The 22,534-nt window shown below is 46.4% G+C and overlaps 1 protein-coding gene, 5 non-coding genes and 1 pseudogene across 6 annotated transcripts; 5 read left to right on the forward strand and 2 right to left on the reverse strand.

Annotated features, from left to right (window-relative positions):
* Window positions 1–22: 22 nt before the first annotated feature.
* On the forward strand, window positions 23–186 carry LOC138058421 (U1 spliceosomal RNA). The gene has a single exon (XR_011133946.1). It is a non-coding gene; the product is annotated as a U1 spliceosomal RNA (small nuclear RNA).
* A 976-nt stretch (window positions 187–1,162) lies between these two features.
* On the reverse strand, window positions 1,163–1,281 carry LOC138058582 (5S ribosomal RNA). The gene has a single exon (XR_011134079.1). It is a non-coding gene; the product is annotated as a 5S ribosomal RNA (ribosomal RNA).
* A 5,240-nt stretch (window positions 1,282–6,521) lies between these two features.
* LOC138058544 (U2 spliceosomal RNA) lies at window positions 6,522–6,708 on the forward strand. The gene has a single exon (XR_011134061.1). It is a non-coding gene; the product is annotated as a U2 spliceosomal RNA (small nuclear RNA).
* Window positions 6,709–12,989: 6,281 nt separating this feature from the next.
* LOC138058422 (U1 spliceosomal RNA) lies at window positions 12,990–13,153 on the forward strand. The gene has a single exon (XR_011133947.1). It is a non-coding gene; the product is annotated as a U1 spliceosomal RNA (small nuclear RNA).
* A 976-nt stretch (window positions 13,154–14,129) lies between these two features.
* Window positions 14,130–14,248, reverse strand: LOC138058583 (5S ribosomal RNA). The gene has a single exon (XR_011134080.1). It is a non-coding gene; the product is annotated as a 5S ribosomal RNA (ribosomal RNA).
* Window positions 14,249–19,727: 5,479 nt separating this feature from the next.
* On the forward strand, window positions 19,728–19,903 carry LOC138058557 (U2 spliceosomal RNA; annotated as a pseudogene).
* A 788-nt stretch (window positions 19,904–20,691) lies between these two features.
* LOC138056170 (uncharacterized) lies at window positions 20,692–21,912 on the forward strand. The gene has a single exon (XM_068901996.1). It carries the CDS (start codon window positions 20,692–20,694, stop codon window positions 21,910–21,912), a length of 1,221 nt encoding a protein of 406 aa, XP_068758097.1.
* The last annotated feature ends 622 nt before the right edge of the window (window positions 21,913–22,534 follow it).

Genomic DNA, 22,534 nt, shown 5'->3' on the forward strand with positions numbered 1-22,534 from the left:
CCATTCGCCTTAAACATAAAAAAAACTTACCTGACGCGGGAGGCACTGTGATCAGGGAGGCAGTCCTCTCAAGGTGAGGCTCTTTCATTGCACTTCGATTGGGTTGACCCTTGCGATTACCCCAAATGTGGGTAACTCGAGCGTATAATTTCTGGTAGTGGGGACCTGCGTTCGCGCTAGTCCCCGCACCAAACCCCGGTGGCAAAGTTGGCTAATGGGAAGGTTTGTTGGTAACGTTTCAGGCAGGGCAGGGAAGGAGATGCGGTGGCGGTGTAAGGACTAAGGAAGGTGAGTTGTATTTGTGAAGTCCACTGCTGAAATTGTAGGTGAATGTTCCGTACTTGGTGCACTGAAAAACTGTGATTTCATTTCTCTCATTCTTGGCCGTACAGAGAGGGAGACGACGTGTTTATTTCAGCCGCATCGATTTCCATCGATAGACGAGTGAGACAAGAAAATGCCAGCGGGTCGAGCTCTTATCCTCGTGCATCGTTTCGAAAACGTAAGTGGATGTGTGTTTGTACTGCTCCATCGCGATAGATTTATTTTGCGTTGTGTTATGTTGCGTTCTGGAGAGCCCGTTTTGCATTGAGTAACTGAGGACCCGCCAGATCAGTTGGCGTTACATTTCTGTGGCCAACACTTTGTGGTTTCTCTATGTTATCAGTTAATTGGATTGTTATCATAAAAAGTAAATCTTTCATGGTCAGGATAGTGTCTTATCGGCCCTTTGAATACGTACTGTCCGTGTTGAGCAGGGAACAGTAAGACTTTGAAGTGCGCTACGTCACGTAAGTCACGTTTTCGCAAGATCAATGTTGTAGTGTTGTAGCCTTCGTTGTATACATATCATCCGGGCTAGGTTAACTTCCATCTAATGCATAACAGTGCATGCATTTTTTACTTGTCGTATCCTGTTCTTTGCTCACACGAAAAGATACGTTTCATGTCATAAACGTTGGATTGATAAGGTCTCGCGCGCACGCGCTCCCTTGGGAATACAAGTTCCACTTTCTCGTGTGAATTAATTTGTTTTTGTCGTATGTCTCATCTTTGACATATCGTTGGCATGTTGTGTTCAAAAAACCTGGTTTGGAATGTTCTTTCATTGAAGGAAACTGAGATTTTTTGAGATAATCAAGTGTACAGAAGGAAAAAGGGAAGCCTACAACACGGGGTATTCCCAGGCGGTCTCCCATCCAAGTACTAACCCCGCCCGACAGGGCTTAACTTCGGTGATCGGACGAGAACCGGTGTTTTCCCTGTGGTATGGTCGTAGACAAGTAATTTGCCGTGAAAATTAACTTTGTTATAAGGGAAAATGAAAACGAGGTCAGAGCAAGCACAATGTGCATTTGTCCTCTTGCCGTCAACGCAAGTGCCATGCAATGCTGGTGCTGCTGCCCACTGTACAAGAGCGATCGTTGTGTGCGCCTCGCTTTCAGGTTGGCTTTGGGCATTCCTTCCTTGGCACGGATTGTAATCGGACCACCATATCTCGTGGCCATGAGACTGGAAGCACCTTGTCCGCCGTGAGCATTTACGGGCATCGCTTCTCGGCCTTTTGGCCAAGATTTCTTTTTGCTTTTTGCAGGAAGTGCCTTCAGAAGTGATGGATGCTGATTCTGAGATGAGGTTCGTGGACGTACCTGAGAAAACAGAAGAAAAAGATTTGGTGATTACAGTTTCCCGTGAAGAACGTACCCAGAACGTACCCCTATCCTGGGCTGAGCGAGCAGAGAAAACAGAATCCCACATGGTCCAGCATGGCAGGTTCGAGTACCCAGCGCATCTGCGCTCAGAGATCTACGCCTTTGACGGAATCCTGCCTCCACAAAGTTTAGGTGAGCTGTCAGAAATAGACCGAGCTCGGCTGTATCGCCTTAATGGCGTTCCCAGTCGGCCATGTTCCGCTCGTTTTCGGTTATCCGATAACTCAATGAACGCGAGAACCATTTTAGACCGTATCACTTCTACTGGTGTCATGCGCAATCACGTCAAATGCATCCAGCGCCTTCAGTCTGGACAAATTGAGGTCACTTTCACTACCGTTGCAGATCACGATTTATTTTTGAGCAAGGCCGCTTTGGCCTTTGGCAACCCACGATCTTTTGCTCATATTCCATCTAATAGCTCGGCTATTTATGTAACTGTCCACAATGTCCCCTGGGAACTTCCTGATAAGTTGTTGATGACACGTTTGATGAAATATGGTGCAGTATACTCATGCCGGCGTGCTTTTAATCAAAGCCTGCTACCCGAGAAAGTGCATGATGGTCGACGGGTGCTTCGAATGACGCTACACCATGATATCCCGTCCTTTCTGAAGATTGGGCCGTACCTCCTACGAGTTTTTTTACCTTCAGCAACCTAAGGTTTGCTGGAAATGTTCATCTCACGAGCACATGGGGAGAAATTGTCCCTCTCCCTATTGTTTTAACTGTGATCAGTCTGGTCATCTTGCAGCAGATTGTCCTGAATGTATTAGATGTTCTCTTTGCAAAGCGGAAAATCATTTAGCTGTTGATTGTGATGGAAACTGGGGCCGTCGGACTCTAGCCCAACGAACCCCAGCAAGAATTGAGGAGTCTTCAGAACACGACCTTGCTGTGATGGATCAATATGCTGAGGAAGCGGTTATGAATGTGAGCGCTGTAGAATCGAGTGCTGAGGATGTGGAGTTAAAGGAGAATGCTGTGGAAACGCTGACGGATCCCGATCTTGAGCAGAACGAGAAAGCTGTGGAGGCGTTAACGGATTCTGATCTTGACGAAGAGTCTGAAGATTCTCAGGATGACATTCGCTCCTTTTCTGACGATGAGGCCGCAGAGGTAGAGTCTATACGTGAGTTTTCATCATCAGAATCGCCATCTAAGCCTAAGCAGCGGAAACGTGAATCTATAGCTGAGTCACACGATCAGAAGAGGCCTAAGACTGATGAGAATCCCCCCTAAGTCCTTTCTTTCAAGTCTGCCACTCTGAATGTACAGGGTCTTAATTCCGATAAACTTAGCCTGATTTCAGAATTTTTTTCACGCATGAGCCTTGATTTTATTTGTCTCCAGGAAACAATGATTTCTGATGAACTTTCTCAATCGGCTCTCGCGCGAAAGTGGAATGGCCCTAGTTATTGGTCTCCGGCCGTTGGTCGGAGAGGAGGCGTTGCAATTTTGTGCTCTCCTTATCAGCGTGACAACATTTCTGTGTGGCAGAAGGATACAGAGGGGCGTCTTATCAGTCTTTTGTTGACGATCAATAGTATCCGAATCAATCTTGTTAATATTTACACCCCTACGTACCCGACGGAAAGGAAGACCTTTTTTCAATCGCTTGACCCTTTTTTATTTCCAAATTCTCGATTAGTTCTAGTAGGTGATTTTAACTGTTATGATAGTGCTATGGACAAATTGGGTGGTTCGGCTACGATCGACTCCCGTTTGTCCGATCTTAAGTCAGTACATTTTCTACGAGATGCTTGGCATTTAAAACACCCTAGAGATCGGCAGTTTACGTGGTTTAATTCTGATTTATCGATAGCAAGTCGTCTTGACTCCTTTTTAGTCTCTCGCTATATGTGCGAGCAGGTGTTGACTTGCGAAATTCACCCGTGCGTATATTCGGATCATGATTTTGTTTATCTTGAGTTAAATTTGCATAATATAAAGCCTCGAGGATCGGGAGTCTGGAAATTTAATAATTTACTCTTACAAGACGGTGATTTTTGCTCTTCGATGCTTGATTTAATTGATCATTTCTTACAATTACGCTCCTCTTTTCCGTCGGATATCGTTATGTGGGATCAGCTTAAGTATGAGATGAAATGTTTTTCTATTAACTATTCACGGGAGAAGTGGCGTCACTTCTCTCGTGAAAAGATCTCAACAATCAATCGTTTAAGCCTTTTAAAGCGCCAACTTGCTGCCGGAAATCCAGCTGTTAAATCCGAAATTTTGAATTTGGAATCTTTTTTGAAGCAACTTTTTGATCGTCAGTTAGAAGGCTCCAAAATTAGGAGTCGTGCCGAATGGCTTGAACAAGGTGAAACTCCTTCCAAATTTTTTTTGCGCCTTGAAAATGAGCGATATGCAAAATCCTTTGTTTCGTCAGTATTTAATGCGGCTGGAGAGGAAGTTTCCTCTCTCCCAGAAATGATAGCAGCTCATACGGCCTTTTATACTGATTTATTTTCCCGTGGTAACATCAATCTAGAATCGCAGAATGAATTATTTTCTCATGTTTCGGCGCGCCTGAGTGAAGCCGAATCATTCTCTTGTGAGGGTCCTTTGACTCTTACAGAGGTGTCGGAAGCACTCCGGCGTTCAAATCGAAATAAATCTCCAGGTGCTGACGGATTAACGGTCGAATTTTACGCCCATTTTTGGGACAAGTTAGGATCGCTTTTAGTAGATGTTTTTAACCAGGGTCTTGCTCGGGGCGAATTACCCGATTCAATGAAGGCAAGTATTACTCGTTTAATTCACAAGAAAGATGACAAACGAAATCTTAAAAATTGGAGGCCGATTTCATTATTGAATGTCGATTATAAAATTTGTTCGAAAGCCGTGTCTATTCGCTTAGCTAGTGTGATTGGATCTATCGTTGACCCCGATCAGACTTGTTCAATCCCAGGTAGATCAATTTATGCTAATCTCGCTTTATTACGTGACACACTTGCCTTTATTGAACGTACTGGCGAATCTGGTATCCTGCTTTCCCTGGATCAGGAGAAAGCCTTCGATCGCGTAGACAGATCCTTTTTGCTAGACTTACTTGACTTATTTGGTTTCGGTCCATGGTTTCGGACAACTATTGCGACCCTATATAACGGGGCGTATATGCAGGTTTTGGTTAATGACTTTCTATCTGACTCAATCCCGTTGGAAAGGGGTGTCAGACAGGGCGATGCTCTGTCCCCAATGTTATACGTTCTATGCGTGGAGGTTTTAGCTTGCAAAATCAGAGCCTCCCAGAACATTGAAGGCTTTCTCCTGCCAGGTGCGAGGGGACTACAGTTTAAGGTTTGCCAGTATGCTGATGACACGACCGCTTTTGTTAAAAATGAGAAGTCTTTGAAAGCACTTTTTGACGTTATTGCTATTTTTGAGCGGGGCTCTGGTGCAAAACTTAACCTATCAAAAACGGAGGCCCTGTGGCTCGGGGCCTGGAAAGACAGGACCGACGAGCCACTGGGCCTCACGTGGGTAAGAAAAACTAAGATACTCGGTATCTTTTTCGGATCAACTGATGTTGAGCGTGATAACTGGGAACCGAGACTCTCTAAACTTGATAAATGTGTTTCTAGTTGGAAAAATCGATCTCTTTCAATGATTGGTAAAGTTCTTGTTTTAAACATCCTCGGTCTCTCTAAACTCTTGTTTGTTTCTAGCACCCTTACCCCGCCCAAGTGGGTATATGACAGAGTTAATCAGATCATCTGGCCCTTTTTGTGGGGCTCACGGATCGAGACTGTTGCTCGGAGGTCTTTAATTTGTTCAGTATCCGAGGGTGGTCTTGGCCTTAGAGAGTTTCGGTCCCAGGGTCAGGCTTCGCGCCTTTCCATTCTATGTCGTAATATTTCTAATGTTAATTCAAAGTGTTTTTATTTGCTTAAGTATTTTTGCGGTGCCCAGTTGGCGTCGATGCAACGTGGCTGGGCATCTTTACGTGATAATGCCTCCCCCAGTGCCCTGTTACCCTCGACCTTTTATGCCCCCCTATTACTGACCCTGCGAGACCTTCGTTTTCCCTCAAACTTTTCTTTTTCCGCCAAAGAGTTTTATTCTCTTCTTTTTGCCAAAGTTTTTTCCGTCCCTATTTTGCCCTACCTGTGGAACCCTTTCATCTCCCGACCCTTTTCTTTAGCGCGTCATTGGTTGCACGTGCGTGACAATTTTACCGAAAATTATAAAAACGATGTGGCCTGGTTGATCACTTTACGTGCAATCAAGGTGCGCGATTCTTTAAGAAACTGGGGCTATATTTCTTCTTCCCGTTGCGCCTCTTGCCCTAGGATAGAAACGATCGATCACTGTTTTTTAAACTGCCAAAGAGCTAAGTCTGTGTGGCTCCACTTCGTTCCCCTTTTGTCGGCCCTTTTATCTGCCCCTTTCGCTCCAAATTGCGCGACTGTTTTCTTTTATCAATTTTCGTGCCCGCACTCCAAAAACTTTCGCATTGCCTTATTTCTTATTAAAACCATCCTATATGCCATCTGGAAATTCCGTAACAAAGCCACGTTCCATAACGGAAGAGAGACCCCTAGGGCAATTATTCGATATATTAAACAAGACATTAGAAACAGAATTCTATTGGACCAACACCGGCTCAGCCCCAATGTTTTCCGGGACCTCTGGTCCCACCCAGCATTATGTTTTTTTCGGGAGCACGATAATTTAGTGTTTAACTTGTAATCATATTTTTCCTTTTTCTTTTTCGGTGCATAACGCGCCTTTTTTCATGTTCCTGTTTGCTGTAATTAGCTTTCTGATTTATATATGGAATCTTTGTAAATATTGTTCATAATTGCCTTTGAATAAAGTTTTAAAATACAAAAATCTGTTCTTATCAGCTTAATATCTGATACGCTGCTCATCGAGCAGCTCATATATTAAACTGATTTTTGGAACTGGGCCGTGGAAAAGAGGCTTGCCTCGTCCCGGCCACGGGTTGCCTCGGTATAGCACTACCTCCGAGCGTGGCCCACTTCCCTCTGGGAAAGAAATAATCAAGTGAAAGCAGAAAAAGTGACCAAGCAACCAACCTTCACATTCTCTTCTCTTTTCTAGGTAGCATAGCAGCGAGTGGACAGCACGACACGACAGGACGAGGAGCACGTGACCTCCATTACCACATGGTATGCGCAGACAAGTTGCGTTTTGCGGTCCCGGAGAGGCTGAAAAGGCATACTTACCTGAACGCTGGTTTAGCCCTTGGTTAGTACCTGTGTGTGGTCTGTGCTGACTTGTGGTTTGCTGCGTCCTTATATTTTTTCCCCCCGTTTTCACTTGTGGGAGCGTAAGTTTATACATATATAATTATCCTTGTCTTTTTGCTTTTATTATACGTTTAGCTGCTTTCCTTGTATTTGTATATAGTTTAACTGGGTGACCCTCCCAAGGACTTATGCTGGGCGTTCTGCCCTAACTCGGGGTAAGCCCATCTTTTTGACCTATTGTATCCGGCAAGCCCCACAAAGTGTAGGTGGGTCCCCGGCACTCTTTTTCTTTTTTGCATTTTCGTAGGCCGGCAAGCCCCACAAAGTGTAGGTGGGTCCCCGGCACTCTTTTTTTTTTCCTTTTTTGCATTTTTGTAGGCCGGCAAGCCCCACAAAGTGTAGGTGGGTCCCCGGCACTCTTTTTTTCTTTTTTTGCATTTTCGTAGGCCGGCAAGCCCCACAAAGTGTAGGTGGGTCCCCGGCACTCTTTTTTCCTTTTTTGCATTTTCGTAGGCCGGCAAGCCCCACAAAGTGTAGGTGGGTCCCCGGCACTCTCTTTTTTCCTTTTTTGCATTTTCGTAGGCCGGCAAGCCCCACAAAGTGTAGGTGGGTCCCCGGCACTCTTTTTTCCATTTTTTGCATTTTCGTAGGCCGGCAAGCCCCACAAAGTGTAGGTGGGTCCCCGGCACTCTTTTTTTCCTTTTTTTGCATTTTCGTAAGCCGGCAAGTCCCACAGAGTGTAGGTGGGTTCCCGGCGCTCTTCTTTTTTACCTTTTTGAATCGTAAGCATGCGGTTTAACCGCACTGTTAACATTTATGTAGGCCATAAGCTGGCCGGTAAGTCTCGCGATGAGATTATGAGGGCTATCTCCTCAAAGTTTCCCGCTGCTGTAGCTATTCAGCAGAGCTTAGATGTTATTCGGGTTACTTTCAAAACCGTTGACGATGCCCGTGATGTTGTTTCTCTTGGTGGCATCCGTCTTTTTGGCCTCTGGTGCAAAGTTGATGGCGGTCCTCCTTCTTCGATCGTTCATCTTTTTGATTATCCCTTTGAGGCTTCTGATGACCATGTTAAGGACACCTTTTCCTCCTATGGTTTGGTTAGGAAGGTTCGTGGGCAGAGATACTTGGGTTCCGAAATTTTCACTGGCACCAGACTGATTGATCTGGTCATGTCGCGTCCTCCACCTCGTTTTGTAATTGTGGATGGCTTTACCTGTCGGGTATGGTTCAAGGGTCAACCCCTGATCTGTAACATCTGTCAGACTGAGGGACATAAGGCGGTCGACTGCCCTGATAGGGACAGGTGTCGTCTCTGTTCTGAGATGGGGCATATTGCACGGGAATGTCCAACTCGTGCCTATGCTAACGCTGTTGGTCAGCAGGAGCCTCGTGTGGAGGCTGTACCTGACCCTTCTGTTGCTGACGCCACTGCTTCGGCTGAGTCTGTGTTTCTGACCGTGGAGGGTGGCTCAGGTGATCCTGTCCCTCTTCCTATGGACTTGTCCTCAGCTGGTGAGAGTGATAGGGTCTCTGTGCCCCCTTCTGCCCATGTATCTTCCATTGATGAAGCTTCTGATCCGGTTGTGGCTACTTCCGACTCTCCACCCGTTGGTGGGGGTGAGTCTCCCGAACAAGCTAGTCAATCAATCTTAGTTGGTTTTGAGGCCACTTTTTCTACTGTTGAGAATGTGCCCTCTAATCTTGTTATGCCTGATGGGCCTGCTAGGCCTTTTCTTGTTTCGGACGGTACTATTGTTGAGGACCCCCCGGCCTCTGACCCGGTGGCCCCCTTGATCCTTGATGGCACTTCTGTTGTGGCCGGTGATGATAACGAGGTCCCAGCCTCTGTGGATCTCTCTGCTGTTGACAATGTTTCCATTGAAGTCTGTGAGGTAGGGCGAGGTTTTTTGCCTGATGGCATCAGCGATTTCTCCTTAGGTTCTTCCTCTGTTTTGATAGACTCTTTCACCGAGGGGTCTGAGTCTGTGATTGCCGAGGGCACCCTTTCGCGGTGCTCCTCTTCTGTTGAGGATTTCTCTTCCTCCTTATCTCTGGATGCGCAACAGCCTTCTGATTGTGAGCCTCTCCCTCAGAGGCGCCGGGTTAAGCGTAGGCATATCCTGTCTGATCAGGAGCCTGATGAGGTTACTGTTCACCTCGATCGGACCATGTCGGACCTTACTTCTAAGAGATACCGAGAGCGCTCCCCCCTCTCTGGTGGGAGGCACCCCGGTCTCCCGGCTATTTCTCAAAGTCAGCCTCCCCCTTCTTCTGGGAGATCGCTTGCTAGTACTGGTTCTGGAAGTCGGCCTCCGTGGCGGTGATTTCTCTTAACTAATCATGGCCACTTTTATCTCTGTTAATGTTAATGGTATTAGGGATGCCAATAAACGGCTCTCCTTTCTGCAGTGGTTGTCTCATTTATCGGCTGATTTTGTTTGCCTGCAGGAATGTCATGTTACTTCCTGTGCTGAGAGTTCTGCCTGGTTCGCCCCTTATGGCTTCCAGGCAGTGTCTTCTCCGGGTTCCTCTCACTCATGTGGCACTGTCCTTCTGTACAGGAATAAATTTGAGCTTGTCAGTTCTTTTTGCGATGTCGCTGGCCGCCTTTCTTCCGCCGTGTTTAAGTGGCATGATGTTGTTTTTCGTGTCATCTCTTTATATGCCCCGTCTCGTAACCCCGACAGGGATCGTTTCCTTGATTATGTTCTTGATAATTTTGACTCCGCTCTCCCAACGGTTTTGTTGGGCGATTTCAACACTGTTTTTAATCGCCTCTTGGATCGTCGTGGTTCTGATACCTCTGATGACAGTCGAGAAAGTACAGCACTTTTGAGTACTCTCTTTCAGGAGCTATGTGTCATTGACATCTGGAGAAGGCTTCACCCGAGCGTTACCTCATTTACTTGGTCTAGGTCGGATGGTGCCTTTGCTTCACGTATTGACCTTTGTGGCTATCCCCTTGTTTGGGTTCATCTGGCTCCATCTTGTGACATTTTGCCTTGCCCATATTCCGACCATTCTGCGATCCTCCTGAAGACATCTTTTCCCGAGCCCTTTCCTCGGGGCCCGGGGAGATGGGTTTTTAACTCCTCTCTGCTTCATGACTCATCTTTTGCCGAGGCCATTCGTTCCTTTTGGTCCTCTTGGAAACTGCGGAAAGCCTCCTTTCCCTCCCTTCTAGTGTGGTGGGATCGGGGCAAGGAGAAGGTTAGGGAAATTGCTATTGCTTTTTGTTCCCGACGAAAGCTGTCTCAAGTGCAGGCCAGGACTTTATACTCTGACCTTGCTTCTCATCTTAAGAGACAGATTGATAATGGTTCTGTTAGCCTTCTTGACGTATATGAGCGTATTCTGAATAAAATTTCTGATTTGGACAAGGCCGCTGCTGATGGTGCTCGGGTGCGTTCCCGGGTTAAATGGGCTGAGGAGGGTGAGGCCTCCACTCGTTTCTTCCTTCGTCAGGAGCGCAAGCGGGCTTCTGAAAGTTGGATCTCGGCCATGAGGCGTCCGGATGGTTCCATTGTCGCTGACATTTCTTCCATCTGTTCCTCTTGGGTGGAGTTCTACTCCTCCCTTTTTTCTGCCGAGCCAGTTGATTCTACTGTTCAGGATGACTTGTTATCTAATGTTCAGGCTCGCCTCCCTGCGGGGACCTGTGATCTTTGTGAGGGCCTTTTGACTGTCACCGAAGTGCATTCTGCTTTGCTTGGTATGGCCACTGGTAAGTCTCCAGGCTCTGATGGCCTCCCCATGGAGTTCTTTTTTGCATTCTGGGATGTCCTCGGGGCCGATCTGGTTGAGACTCTTAATGCTTCTTTCGTTGCCGGCCTTCTGCCCTCTTCGCTTAGAGGCGCTTTGATTACTCTCATTTTTAAGAAGGGTGATCGCTTGGATCATAAAAATTGGAGGCCTATTAGTCTCCTCAATGTCGATTATAAGGTGTGTGCTAGGGCCCTAGCGGGTCGCTTACTCAAAGTCTTGCATCATGTTATTGATCCCGATCAGACTTGCGGAGTGCGCGGGCGTTTTATAGGTGAGAATGTTGCTCTTCTGCGGGATGTTGTCGATTTCACCTCTGAATCTGGGATCCCTGCAGCAGTCTTGTCATTGGATCAGGAGAAGGCCTTCGATCGTGTTGATTGGGCCTTTCTCCTCCGCACTCTTACTCACATGGGCTTCGGCCCCTCCTTCGTTTCATGGATCCGTCTCTTGTATACCAATGTTCGCAGCGCCATCCTCATTGACGGTTACACCTCAGAGTCCTTCTTGCCTAGTCGTGGGGTGAGGCAGGGATGCCCTCTCTCGCCTCTCCTTTACGTTATTTCAATTGAGGTTTTGGCTGCCTCTCTCCGTGCTAGCCCTGCTATTCGTGGCTTGCGTTTGCCTGGGGTGGCCCCTGAGCTGTCCGCACTTTCATTATATGCTGATGATACTTCAGTAATTGCCTTGTCCGATGAAGCTATTGCTGCCGTTTTCCAAGTTTATCATCGCTTCGAAATAGGAACGGGTGCCAAATTGAATTTGAGCAAATGTCGTGGCCTGTGGTTGGGCCCTTGGCGTAACCGGGTGGATGCCCCGGTCCCCATCCTGTGGTCCTCTGCTTCCATCAAGGTCCTCGGTGTTTTTATTGGGCATGGTGATCTTTCTCAGGAGAATTGGTCCCCCCGTCTGGAAGCTGTTCGTAAGTGTCTTCTGTCTTGGCGCGGACGCTCCCTCTCTTTCTCGGGCAAAGCCCTTGTCATTAACGCTCTGGCATTGTCTCGAGTCTGGTATGTCGCTTCACTTGTGTTTATGCCTCCTTGGGTTGAAGCCGAACTTACTAGACTGATTTTTGACTTTTTTTGGGGTGGCAAGCGGGATCTTGTTGCCCGGAGGGTTTTGTACTGCCCTCGTGAGTGTGGGGGCTTTTCTGTTGTTTCTGTTCCTTTTAAGGTCTATTCTCTTCTGGCTCAGTGGGTCAGGCGCCTCGAAATGTGCCATAATGGGTGGGTCTATCTTTTGACATATTGGCTCTTGGACCGCTTTGGGGTCACCCCTCATGATGCTTTCGCTGATCCTTCTGTTGTATCCCTTGATCGTCTCCCCCCATTTTATACTGCTTTATTTCGTGCGTGGATTGCTCTCGGGGGGCATTCATCCTCCTCTGGCCTCCTGGTCGGATTGGGCTCTGGCTGTGATCCTGTCAGAGTGTCCACCATCTCTTGTAAGTCTTGCTATCGCTTGCTCATCTCTCTGAACTTGGTTCAGCCTCATTGTGTAGCTAAGTATGGCCCGCTTTTTGGGCCCATTGACTGGTCTTCCACCTGGAGGTCTCTATATTTCATGCCCCTGGATAAGCGGGTCATCGACGTCTGCTGGCAGATTTCACATGGCGTTCTTTACACCGCTGAGCGTTTATCTGGTTTTGGATATGGCGTTTCTACATCGTGTTTTTGTGGCGCTCCTCTCGAGTCCCTTGAGCATCTCTTTTTCTCGTGCCCTTTGGCCCAGAGTGGCCTTGCCTGGATTCAAAGCCTTTTGTCCCGTGCTTCCTCTCTTGCTCCGTCCATTTCTGTAAAACATTGTCTTTTTGGTTTTTCTTCGGATGATTTGCGTTTAGTTCCCCGTGTCTTCTGCTACCTCTTAAATGTTTGTAAATTTGGTGTCTGGATTCAGCGCAATGATTTTCGTTTCCGTAACATTCGGCCCAGTGCTGTCCGCCTTCTGGCTTTTATTAAAGGTCGCATTCATTTTTATCTGCCCTTGCTTTTTAAACGTTTCACGTCTGCTCGGCGTCGTCGCCTCTTTGCTTGTCAGTGGGGTGCAAATGGTGTCATTGGTGTTGTTTCTTCGTCCAGTTTTAGTTTCTCTTTCTCATAGTCTCTCGTTGTGATCCCTCTTTATTTTTTATGGTGAGGCGGGGTTCGACTCCCCGGCGAAGTTGGTGGGCCGGCCCCGTCTAGGGGGTGCTCCCTCACTTTCGGCGGTTCCCATTATTGTTTTTTCTTTTTTTCCGCCCTGTATGGCCCTTGGGCATTGCACTACGTCCCTGGACCGCCGAATTACAAAAAAACTTACCTGACGCGGGAGGCACTGTGATCAGGGAGGCAGTCCTCTCAAGGTGAGGCTCTTTCATTGCACTTCGATTGGGTTGACCCTTGCGATTACCCCAAATGTGGGTAACTCGAGCGTATAATTTCTGGTAGTGGGGACCTGCGTTCGCGCTAGTCCCCGCACCAAACCCCGGTGGCAAAGTTGGCTAATGGGAAGGTTTGTTGGTAACGTTTCAGGCAGGGCAGGGAAGGAGATGCGGTGGCGGTGTAAGGACTAAGGAAGGTGAGTTGTATTTGTGAAGTCCACTGCTGAAATTGTAGGTGAATGTTCCGTACTTGGTGCACTGAAAAACTGTGATTTCATTTCTCTCATTCTTGGCCGTACAGAGAGGGAGACGACGTGTTTATTTCAGCCGCATCGATTTCCATCGATAGACGAGTGAGACAAGAAAATGCCAGCGGGTCGAGCTCTTATCCTCGTGCATCGTTTCGAAAACGTAAGTGGATGTGTGTTTGTACTGCTCCATCGCGATAGATTTCTTTTGCGTTGTGTTATGTTGCGTTCTGGAGAGCCCGTTTTGCATTGAGTAACTGAGGACCCGCCAGATCAGTTGGCGTTACATTTCTGTGGCCAACACTTTGTGGTTTCTCTATGTTATCAGTTAATTGGATTGTTATCATAAAAAGTAAATCTTTCATGGTCAGGATAGTGTCTTATCGGCCCTTTGAATACGTACTGTCCGTGTTGAGCAGGGAACAGTAAGACTTTGAAGTGCGCTACGTCACGTAAGTCACGTTTTCGCAAGATCAATGTTGTAGTGTTGTAGCCTTCGTTGTATACATATCATCCGGGCTAGGTTAACTTCCATCTAATGCATAACAGTGCATGCATTTTTTACTTGTCGTATCCTGTTCTTTGCTCACACGAAAAGATACGTTTCATGTCATAAACGTTGGATTGATAAGGTCTCGCGCGCACGCGCTCCCTTGGGAATACAAGTTCCACTTTCTCGCGTGAACTAATTTGTTTTTGTCGTATGTCTCATCTTTGACATATCGTTGGCATGTTGTGTTCAAAAAACCTGGTTTGGAATGTTCTTTCATTGAAGGAAACTGAGATTTTTTGAGATAATCAAGTGTACAGAAGGAAAAAGGGAAGCCTACAACACGGGGTATTCCCAGGCGGTCTCCCATCCAAGTACTAACCCCGCCCGACAGGGCTTAACTTCGGTGATCGGACGAGAACCGGTGTTTTCCCTGTGGTATGGTCGTAGACAAGTAATTTGCCGTGAAAATTAACTTTGTTATAAGGGAAAATGAAAACGAGGTCAGAGCAAGCACAATGTGCATTTGTCCTCTTGCCGTCAACGCAAGTGCCATGCAATGCTGGTGCTGCTGCCCACTGTACAAGAGCGATCGTTGTGTGCGCCTCGCTTTCAGGTTGGCTTTGGGCATTCCTTCCTTGGCACGGATTGTAATCGGACCACCATATCTCGTGGCCATGAGACTGGGAGCACCTTGTCCGCTGTGAGCATTTACGGGCATCGCTTCTCGGCCTTTTGGCTAAGATCCGTGCGTTTGTGTGATCTTGGTTCGTTTTTTCTGGCGATTTTTTGCGTGTGCGTGCCTTTTGGCACGTTTTTCGCGCCTTCTTTCTTTAATTGAATTTACACGAGTTATGATGTCAGCGGCGACCGGAAGTGAAGCCTCAACAAGTGCCCTCGAAAACACTCACGAAAATGTAGTCGACCAGGGAAGTTCTCTTGATGTTTCTGCACCCCTTCGGGGGAGTTACGCTTCTGCCACTCGTGGCAACAATGTTGAGTTAACGAGGAATGATAACCCGGATCCGGAAAATACGTTACCAAGTCGTCCTTTTACCGTTTATTTTCACCCGCGATATTATGTGCCGAGTCATGATGTTTTTGATGCTCTCCGACAAGCTGATATCGACGCTCAAGCAGTTTCTTGTATTCAACGCCAGAGTAATGGTGCTATTATCCTGACCTTTCGAAGAGCTGAATTTAAGGAATGCTTCCTTCGTCGTAATGTTTTATCTGTTCAAGAAACTCCTTACTTGCTGCAGGATATTGATCGCCCGCTAACCCATCTTTAAGTTTTCGATGCTCCACACGAGCTTCCCGATTTAGCGATTGTTGAACGGCTATCTAAATTCTGTGATGTGGTTTCTCATCGACGAGGTTTTTTCCGCCAGGAAGGATGGGAAAATGTACACGACGGTGTGCGGCATTATCGAGTGCGTATCCGCCGACCTATTCCGAGCTTTTTGCGTTTTGGGAAGATACTTATACATCTTCGTCACCCTGGTCAATTACCTACTTGTCGCAACTGCCACCAAACCGGTCATATGGCAAATTCCTGCGCTACTAATGCATGTTTTAATTGTGATTCTCCGGGCCACTTTGCGTCTCATTGTCCGGAATCTGTCAAGTGTAATATTTGTCGCTCACCCGATCACCGTGCTAATTCTTGTCCGCACTCATGGTCGCGTGTTACTCCGCCTGGAACTTCAAGTGATGCTACAAATTCTAATGCTAACAACGCCGAGGCAAATCCGCCACCTCCTTCAGACGCAGATACACAAGATTATGATTCTACGCCCCCAGAAGAAAATCCCCCAGCTGTTGAGGGTCAAAGTGCGCCTGAAATCATCAGTGATGAAACTAGCTGTGATGTGAGCGAAGCCGAATTTTACTCGCCCCGTGACGACAGCGACACTGATATGGAACCGAGCGAAACTCCCCATCCATCGGCTGAACCTGATGCTACTCTGGAACTGTTTGAAAACACACCTATTTCTTCTCCGCCCGCCCCGAATGGCCGTAAACCTGCCAAAGTGATTGTTGCTATCATTCCTCTGAGAAAGCCTACACTACCTCAACTGTTTCATGGAAAGTCAGCTGAACATCCATCGGAAAAGAGAGATACTGATGCTTCTGAGATCTCTGACACTGAACACAGTCCTACAAAAAAGACTAAACCTAATGGACGCTCTGGGAAGGGTAAAAAGCGTAGGTAGTTCATTTATGTATTTGTGTTCCGCTTTTCCATTTATGCTTATTGAACTGTTTGTGCCTGTGGTTCTTTCTCCTTACTGTTTTTCGCTTTCAATCTGAAAATTACAACCTTGAATGTCCGGGGCTTTGGCGCCTCAGCCAAGCGGGATTTAATTTTTGACCTTAGTAAGACTGCGAAATCCGAATTTGTTTGTTTACAAGAAACTTTAGCGGCCACAAAAGAGTCTATTCAGTCCTTGCAAAAACAATGGTCTGGTCACAGTTTTTGGGCTCCTGCCCTTGGAAAACAGGGCGGTGTGGCGATTTTAGTACCCGAAAATTCTCGATGTGAGGTTTTGAATTGGCAGAAAGAATCTACAGGCCGTATTGTTAGCCTTTTATTTAAAATTGGAGAATTACGCTTCAACCTGATAAGTATTTATGCGCCTACGAATCCTAGCGAGAGGAAAGGCTTTTTTGATACTTTGCATGAATTTTTTTACCCGAACGCCTTTCGAATTATTGCTGGGGATTTTAACTGTTATGAAAGTGAGAATGATAACTTCGGAGGTAATTTTAACCCCTTTGTTGATTTGAAGGAATTTCGGACCACGCATCGCGTGTTTGATGCGTGGAGATTTAAACACAGAGGACAACGCCAGTGCACATGGTTTAATGCGGATAAATCGATAGGTATGCGTTTGGATAAATTTTTTATCTCTTCTGAGTTGTCCCCGAGTATTGTTAATTGTGAAATCCTTCCCTGTGTTTTCTCGGATCATGATATGGTTGATTTAACTCTGAAACTTGACAGCGTTAACTCCCTTGGGACCGGCGTGTGGAAATTAAATCAAGACCTCCTCAAAGATTCAGACTTTTGTTATTCAGTTTCAACCTTGATTAACTCCCATGTTTTGTATCAAAAGGCCTTTCCGACCGTCCATGAATGGTGGGATTTCTTGAAAACATCTATTAAGACCTTCGCCATCGAGTTCAGTAGAGAAAAACAACGAAAATTAAATTATGATAAAGTTTGCTTAGTTAATCAATTAATCGATGCTAAAGACGCACTGTTAAATGGGGATTTTTCAGCCCGGAAAACCATTCACGAACTCGAAACATCTTTGAAAGCGATCTCCTTGTTACAACAACAATCTCAGCAGATTCGTAGCCGCGCGAAATGGATTGAAGAGGGCGAAACACACGCTCGTTTTTTCCTTAAACTTCAACAATCCCGTATTCAGAAAAATTATGTTTCCTCTATTTTTAATGTTGCGGGCGACGAAAATAGCTCGCAGGCTGACATCGAACGTGCTCACTTCGATTTTTACCGGGAATTATATTCCTAGGAAGATGTAAATGAAACTGTCCAAGATGATTTAATTTCTAAAGTGGATACTTCGCTCACAGATGAGGAATTTATTTCCTGTGAAGGACCGCTCACGTCTAATGAAATTTCTGCGGCCTTGCAAGGCCTTTCGAACGGTAAAACACCTGGCCCAGATGGGCTTCCACTCGAATTTTACGTTAAATTCTGGCCCCTTTTAAACCCAATTCTTGTGGACGTTTATAATTTCAGTCTTGATCAGGGGATGTTTACACAGTCTATGCAACAAAGTGTCACGCGTCTGATTCACAAGAAAGATGACAAACGCAATCTTAGAAATTGGCGACCTATTTCGCTTTTAATTGTGGACTACAAAATTTGTTCTAAAGCGCTAGCTAATCGGTTATTAAATGTGTTACCCTCCATCGTTCACCGAGACCAAACTTGCAGTGTACCAGGCCGGACAATTTTTGATAATCTCGCGCTGTTGCATGATGTTTTAGACTATGTCAACATTACAAATGAAACTGGCATTTTACTCAGTCTTGATCAAGAGAAAGCCTTTGATCGAGTAGACCGAACCTTTCTTTTGAATACCCTCCGCCGATTTGGCGTTGGCCCCAGCTTCCAAAGATGGATAAAGGCCCTGTATTTCAATGCGTCCATGAAAATTCTCGTTAATGGTTTTTTGACTGAATCAATCCCGTTAGAGAGAGGGGTCCGTCAAGGCGATCCCCTCTCTCCTTTATTATATGTAATCTGTGCTGAGGTTGTCTCTAGTAATATTCGCTCTGACCAACAAATTGAAGGTTTTTTGTTGCCGGGCTCATCCGGCCAATGTTTTAAAATACCCCAATACGCTGACGATTCGACATGCTTCCTTAAGAATCTCTACTCCTTGGATCGCCTGTTTATTCTGTTCAGTAAATACGAAGTCGGCACGGGAGCTAAATTAAACGTTTCTAAATGTGAGGCCATGTGGTTGGGGGCCTGGAAGACGTGCCCTCTTACCCCTCATGGCATTCAATGGGTGAACAAGATGAAGGTTTTGGGCGTCTGGTTTGGCAATGGAACTATCGATGTGACCCCAGAAAACTGGCTTCCCCGCCTGTCTAAGCTAGAGAACAACCTTAATTTATGGAAGACTCGCTTGCTGTCCATGACTGGTAAAATTACTGTTATTAACATCGTAGGTGCAAGCAAGTTTTGGTTTTTGGGTAAAGTTCTCCCCACCCCCGAGTGGGTCGTACGAAAATTTAAGAGACTAGTATTTACCTTTCTCTGGGGCTCACGAATTGAGACTGTTAGCCGTGCTACCGTGACTGCCTTCCCTTTGAAAGGGGGACTGGGCCTTATCGATATAATTGTTAAATGTAAAGCGCTCAAGATCTCCTCTGTTGTTGGTACCATTGCCCAGCCTAGCTCCCCGGCCTTTTATTTGTTAAAATATTTCATTGGCTCTCAACTTGCTCGGCTGAGACCTGAGTGGGCTTTCCTACGTGACAATTCGACCCCTAGTGCTATTCGCCCAACGGCATTTTATCAATTTTGTTTTGCTTCCCTCAGTGCTTTGATACTTCGTCTACGTGATTCAGATAACTTCTCGTTTAAGTCCAAGGACTGTTACTTAGAATTTTTGAAGGAAACAGTGAACGAACCCTGTTTACATCACCAGTGGGCCACCTCCGTCCGTGCCGTCGACCTTTGTCGGCTCTGGCCTCTGGTTCGTGAACCTCTCTCCGAGAATAACAAACATGATATCGCCTGGTTAATCATCCTCCGAGGCATTAAAGTCCGCGATTCTCTCCACAGGTGGGGTTATACGAACACCCCAACATGCGCTGTTTGTCCCAGGTTAGAAACCATCGATCATTGTTTCCTCCATTGTCCCCGCGTTAAGAGGGTGTGGGCTCATTTTAACTCCACGCTCTCCGGCCCTTTGTCCCAACCTTTTGTACCTGATATACGGTCCGTTTTCTTTTATATGCGTTTTCAAACCGATGATAGACTTCACAAACTAGCACGTTACCTGATCCAAACCGTTCTTTATGGAATTTGGTTTTTTCGAAACAAAGCCACTTTTCACAATGGCCACGAGTCAGCAGCAGCTATAGTTAAATTCATTAAGACCGATATTGATACCCGGGTGAAAACGGATCATTTCCGGCTTTCTACTGCCAGTTTTCAGCATTTCTGGTGTCACCCTTCCGTGTGTAGGTTGGGACAAAATGAGGTGATCATTACTATACCGTAGTATTTTCATATTAGAGATAAAGTAACTCCGCAACTCTTGTAACGATTAGAGATAAAGTAACTCCGCAACTCTTGTGGCCCGAACTTGATGTAACGAGTTTAAAAGGACTGTAAGTAGGATTTGTGATCAGTGAGGCACCCTTTGGTGCCTCAAATAAAGAGTTTTAAAAGGAAAAAAAATCTCTTCTTATCAGCTTGATATCTGATACGCTGCTCATCGAGCAGCTCATATATTAAACTGATTTTTGGAACTGGGCCGTGGAAAAGAGGCTTGCCTCGTCCCGGCCACGGGTTGCCTTGGTATAGCACTACCTCCGAGCGTGGCCCACTTCCCTCTGGGGAAGAAATAATCAAGTGAAAGCAGAACAAGTGACCAAGCAACCAACCTTCACATTCTCTTCTCTTTTCTAGGTAGCATAGCAGCGAGTAGACAGCACGACACGACAGGACGAGGAGCACGTGACCCCCATTACCACATGGTATGCGCAGACAAGTTGCGTTTTGCGGTCCCGGAGAGGTTGAAAAGGCATACTTACCTGAACGCTGTGCTTGGCCGGAGGCCCTACCATTTTGGTTGCATGGTTCTTCGGTTCTTTCTGCGTGGTTAGTACCTCCATTTGGTGTCCATCCTTTTGGATTTTTGGTGTTTTTTGGCTCGCCTTTTTGGTCGCCATTTTGGCCTTCACTCCGTCTTCTTGGCCGCTCCAAGCTTTTTGGGATTTGTGGTAAGCGGGGCTTTTTGCCCTATATCTGGCTTCGGCCAATTTTTAGCGCTCTTTATTATGTCGCGCTCGTTTGTTAGAACCGTAGTTTTAGACGTGTCTGCTTTTGCTGCTGAAATTAAAATTGACGAAGTTGCTTCTAAGATCTGTGCCTGTTTTGAAGAGGGTGATGTAGTGTCCGTTCAGTTTATGCCTGCGAAGTCTGTCCGTGTTACTTTCTCGTCCGAAGCGCTTAAACGGGTTGTGCTGAATAGTACTTCTTTGTCTGTTGATGGCATTGACTGCCCCGTCCCGAAACTGTTTTGGTTTACCGTCTCCCTTACGAGGTGGATGTGGAGGAGGTAAAGACTGCGCTCTCCCAGTATGGGGTAGTTCATGATGGGTCCATCTCAAGGGTGTCATGGATGGCAGCCGCGTAGTTCGTATGACGCGGTCGAGAGACATCCCACGCTCCATCCTTGTTAATGGCCATCAGTGCAAAGCATGGTATCGTGGTATGCCTGTGACTTGTGATATTTGTGAGGGCTCCCAGAAAGCTCAGGATTGCCCGTTCAAGGGAAAGTGTATGCGCTGTCGTCAGCCTGGCCACATTCAACTGTTTTGCCCCAACCCCCCTAATGCCTGGGGTACCGCTGTTGATAACCCCACTCCTGCTGAGGCAAACGCTGCTAATGCCCCGCCTGCTGCTGTTGCGTCTGCTGCGCCTGTTGCTGTTGTTGTTCCGCCTACTCCCGTTTCTGCGGAGTCGTCTGCTTCTGCTGCTCCTGTCGAACCAGCCCCTCTTGTTGACCCGATCATTCCCGTTTCTTATAGTGACTCCTCGGATGCGATCGTCGAAGTAATTGCTTCTGGCGGTGGGTCTGAGCCCATGGACTCCCAGTCCCAGTCTCTGTCCCTGTCCCTGTCCCAGTCCCAGTCCCAGTCCCTGTCCCTGTCCTCCTCGGAGGATACCATCGACTCTTTCACATCCACTGAGCCTGATCATGCTGGCTCTGGCAGTTTGCAGTGGAGTGACTTGAGTTCCGACCTTGCAAATGCAATCGATAGCCAGATTAATGACGTGTTTGGTGGTTCTGATAGCATGGAGACTGACTCTGGTGATATTAATGATATTTCTGTAAGTGAAAGTACGTGTCTGGCAACATATAAAGATATTGATAAAGAAACAAACAAAAGTAATAAAGCATACAGTAGTAGTGGGGTTACTGACTTAAATATTAGTAATAAATCAAACAAAAATATAGACAAAGTGACAAACAAAAGTAATGGTAATAATGCAAATAGTAGTGGTTATGGAATAAACAAAGAGACTCATAATGAAGTAAACAAAAGTATTGGTAATAAAGCTGGTAGTACTAGTAATGAATCAAAAGATGGTACTTATAAAGAAACAAACAAAAGTATTGGTATTAAAGATAATGTCAGAAAAGGTGATTCTGACCTATACACTCGTAATGTTGATCGTGACAAAAGTGCTGCTCCTAAACACCTTTGTGGTGCTTCTAAGTCAAAGTCGAAGCTGGAATCTCGTCCAAAGCCTTACGATACTCAAAAGGGCCGTAGTCACGTCCAGGGTGCTGATGGTGCCTTGGCTGCTCTTAAGAAATCCCTCCGGAAATGATGGCTTTTTTCCTTGTTCCCCTCATCATGACACTTACAGTCTACTCTGTCAATGCTAACGGTTTGAGGGACGAGGATAAGAGGCTTTCCTTTTTTCAATGGCTGTCTCATTCTTCCCCCATGGTAGTTTGTCTGCAGGAGACTCACGCCATCTCTATGTCTGAACTGTCTTCTTGGGTTTCTCGCTTTGGTTATCTGTGTGTGGGTTCTTTTGGCTCTAATCGTTCTTGTGGTGTTGCCGTTCTCTACCGTTCTGTCCTGGCTTGTCGTGATGTTTTGTGTGAATTCGATGGTCGGTTTGTGCTAGTTGAGTTTGATTTTCGTGATTCCGTCTTCCGTGTTGCCTGTGTCTATGCCCCGAATCGCAACCCTGATCGTGATGAGTTTTTTGTTCGCTGTCTTGATCATATTGATTCGTCTGTCCCTACCCTCCTTTGTGGCGATTTCAACACTGTTCTTGATCGTTTTATGGATCGTCGTGGCTCTTGCCCTTTCGACACTTCTCGTGAAAGTTCTTCTGTGTTGCGTGCTCTCTTTGTTGATTGTTGTGTTGTTGATGTCTGGCGTTTAAAGCACCCCTCTGACTCTTGTTTTTCTTGGTTTAGGCGTGATGGGGCTTTAGC

The sequence above is a fragment of the Montipora capricornis genome, chromosome 7, assembly GCF_036669925.1.
Source record: "Montipora capricornis isolate CH-2021 chromosome 7, ASM3666992v2, whole genome shotgun sequence".
Taxonomy (NCBI): domain Eukaryota; kingdom Metazoa; phylum Cnidaria; class Anthozoa; order Scleractinia; family Acroporidae; genus Montipora; species Montipora capricornis.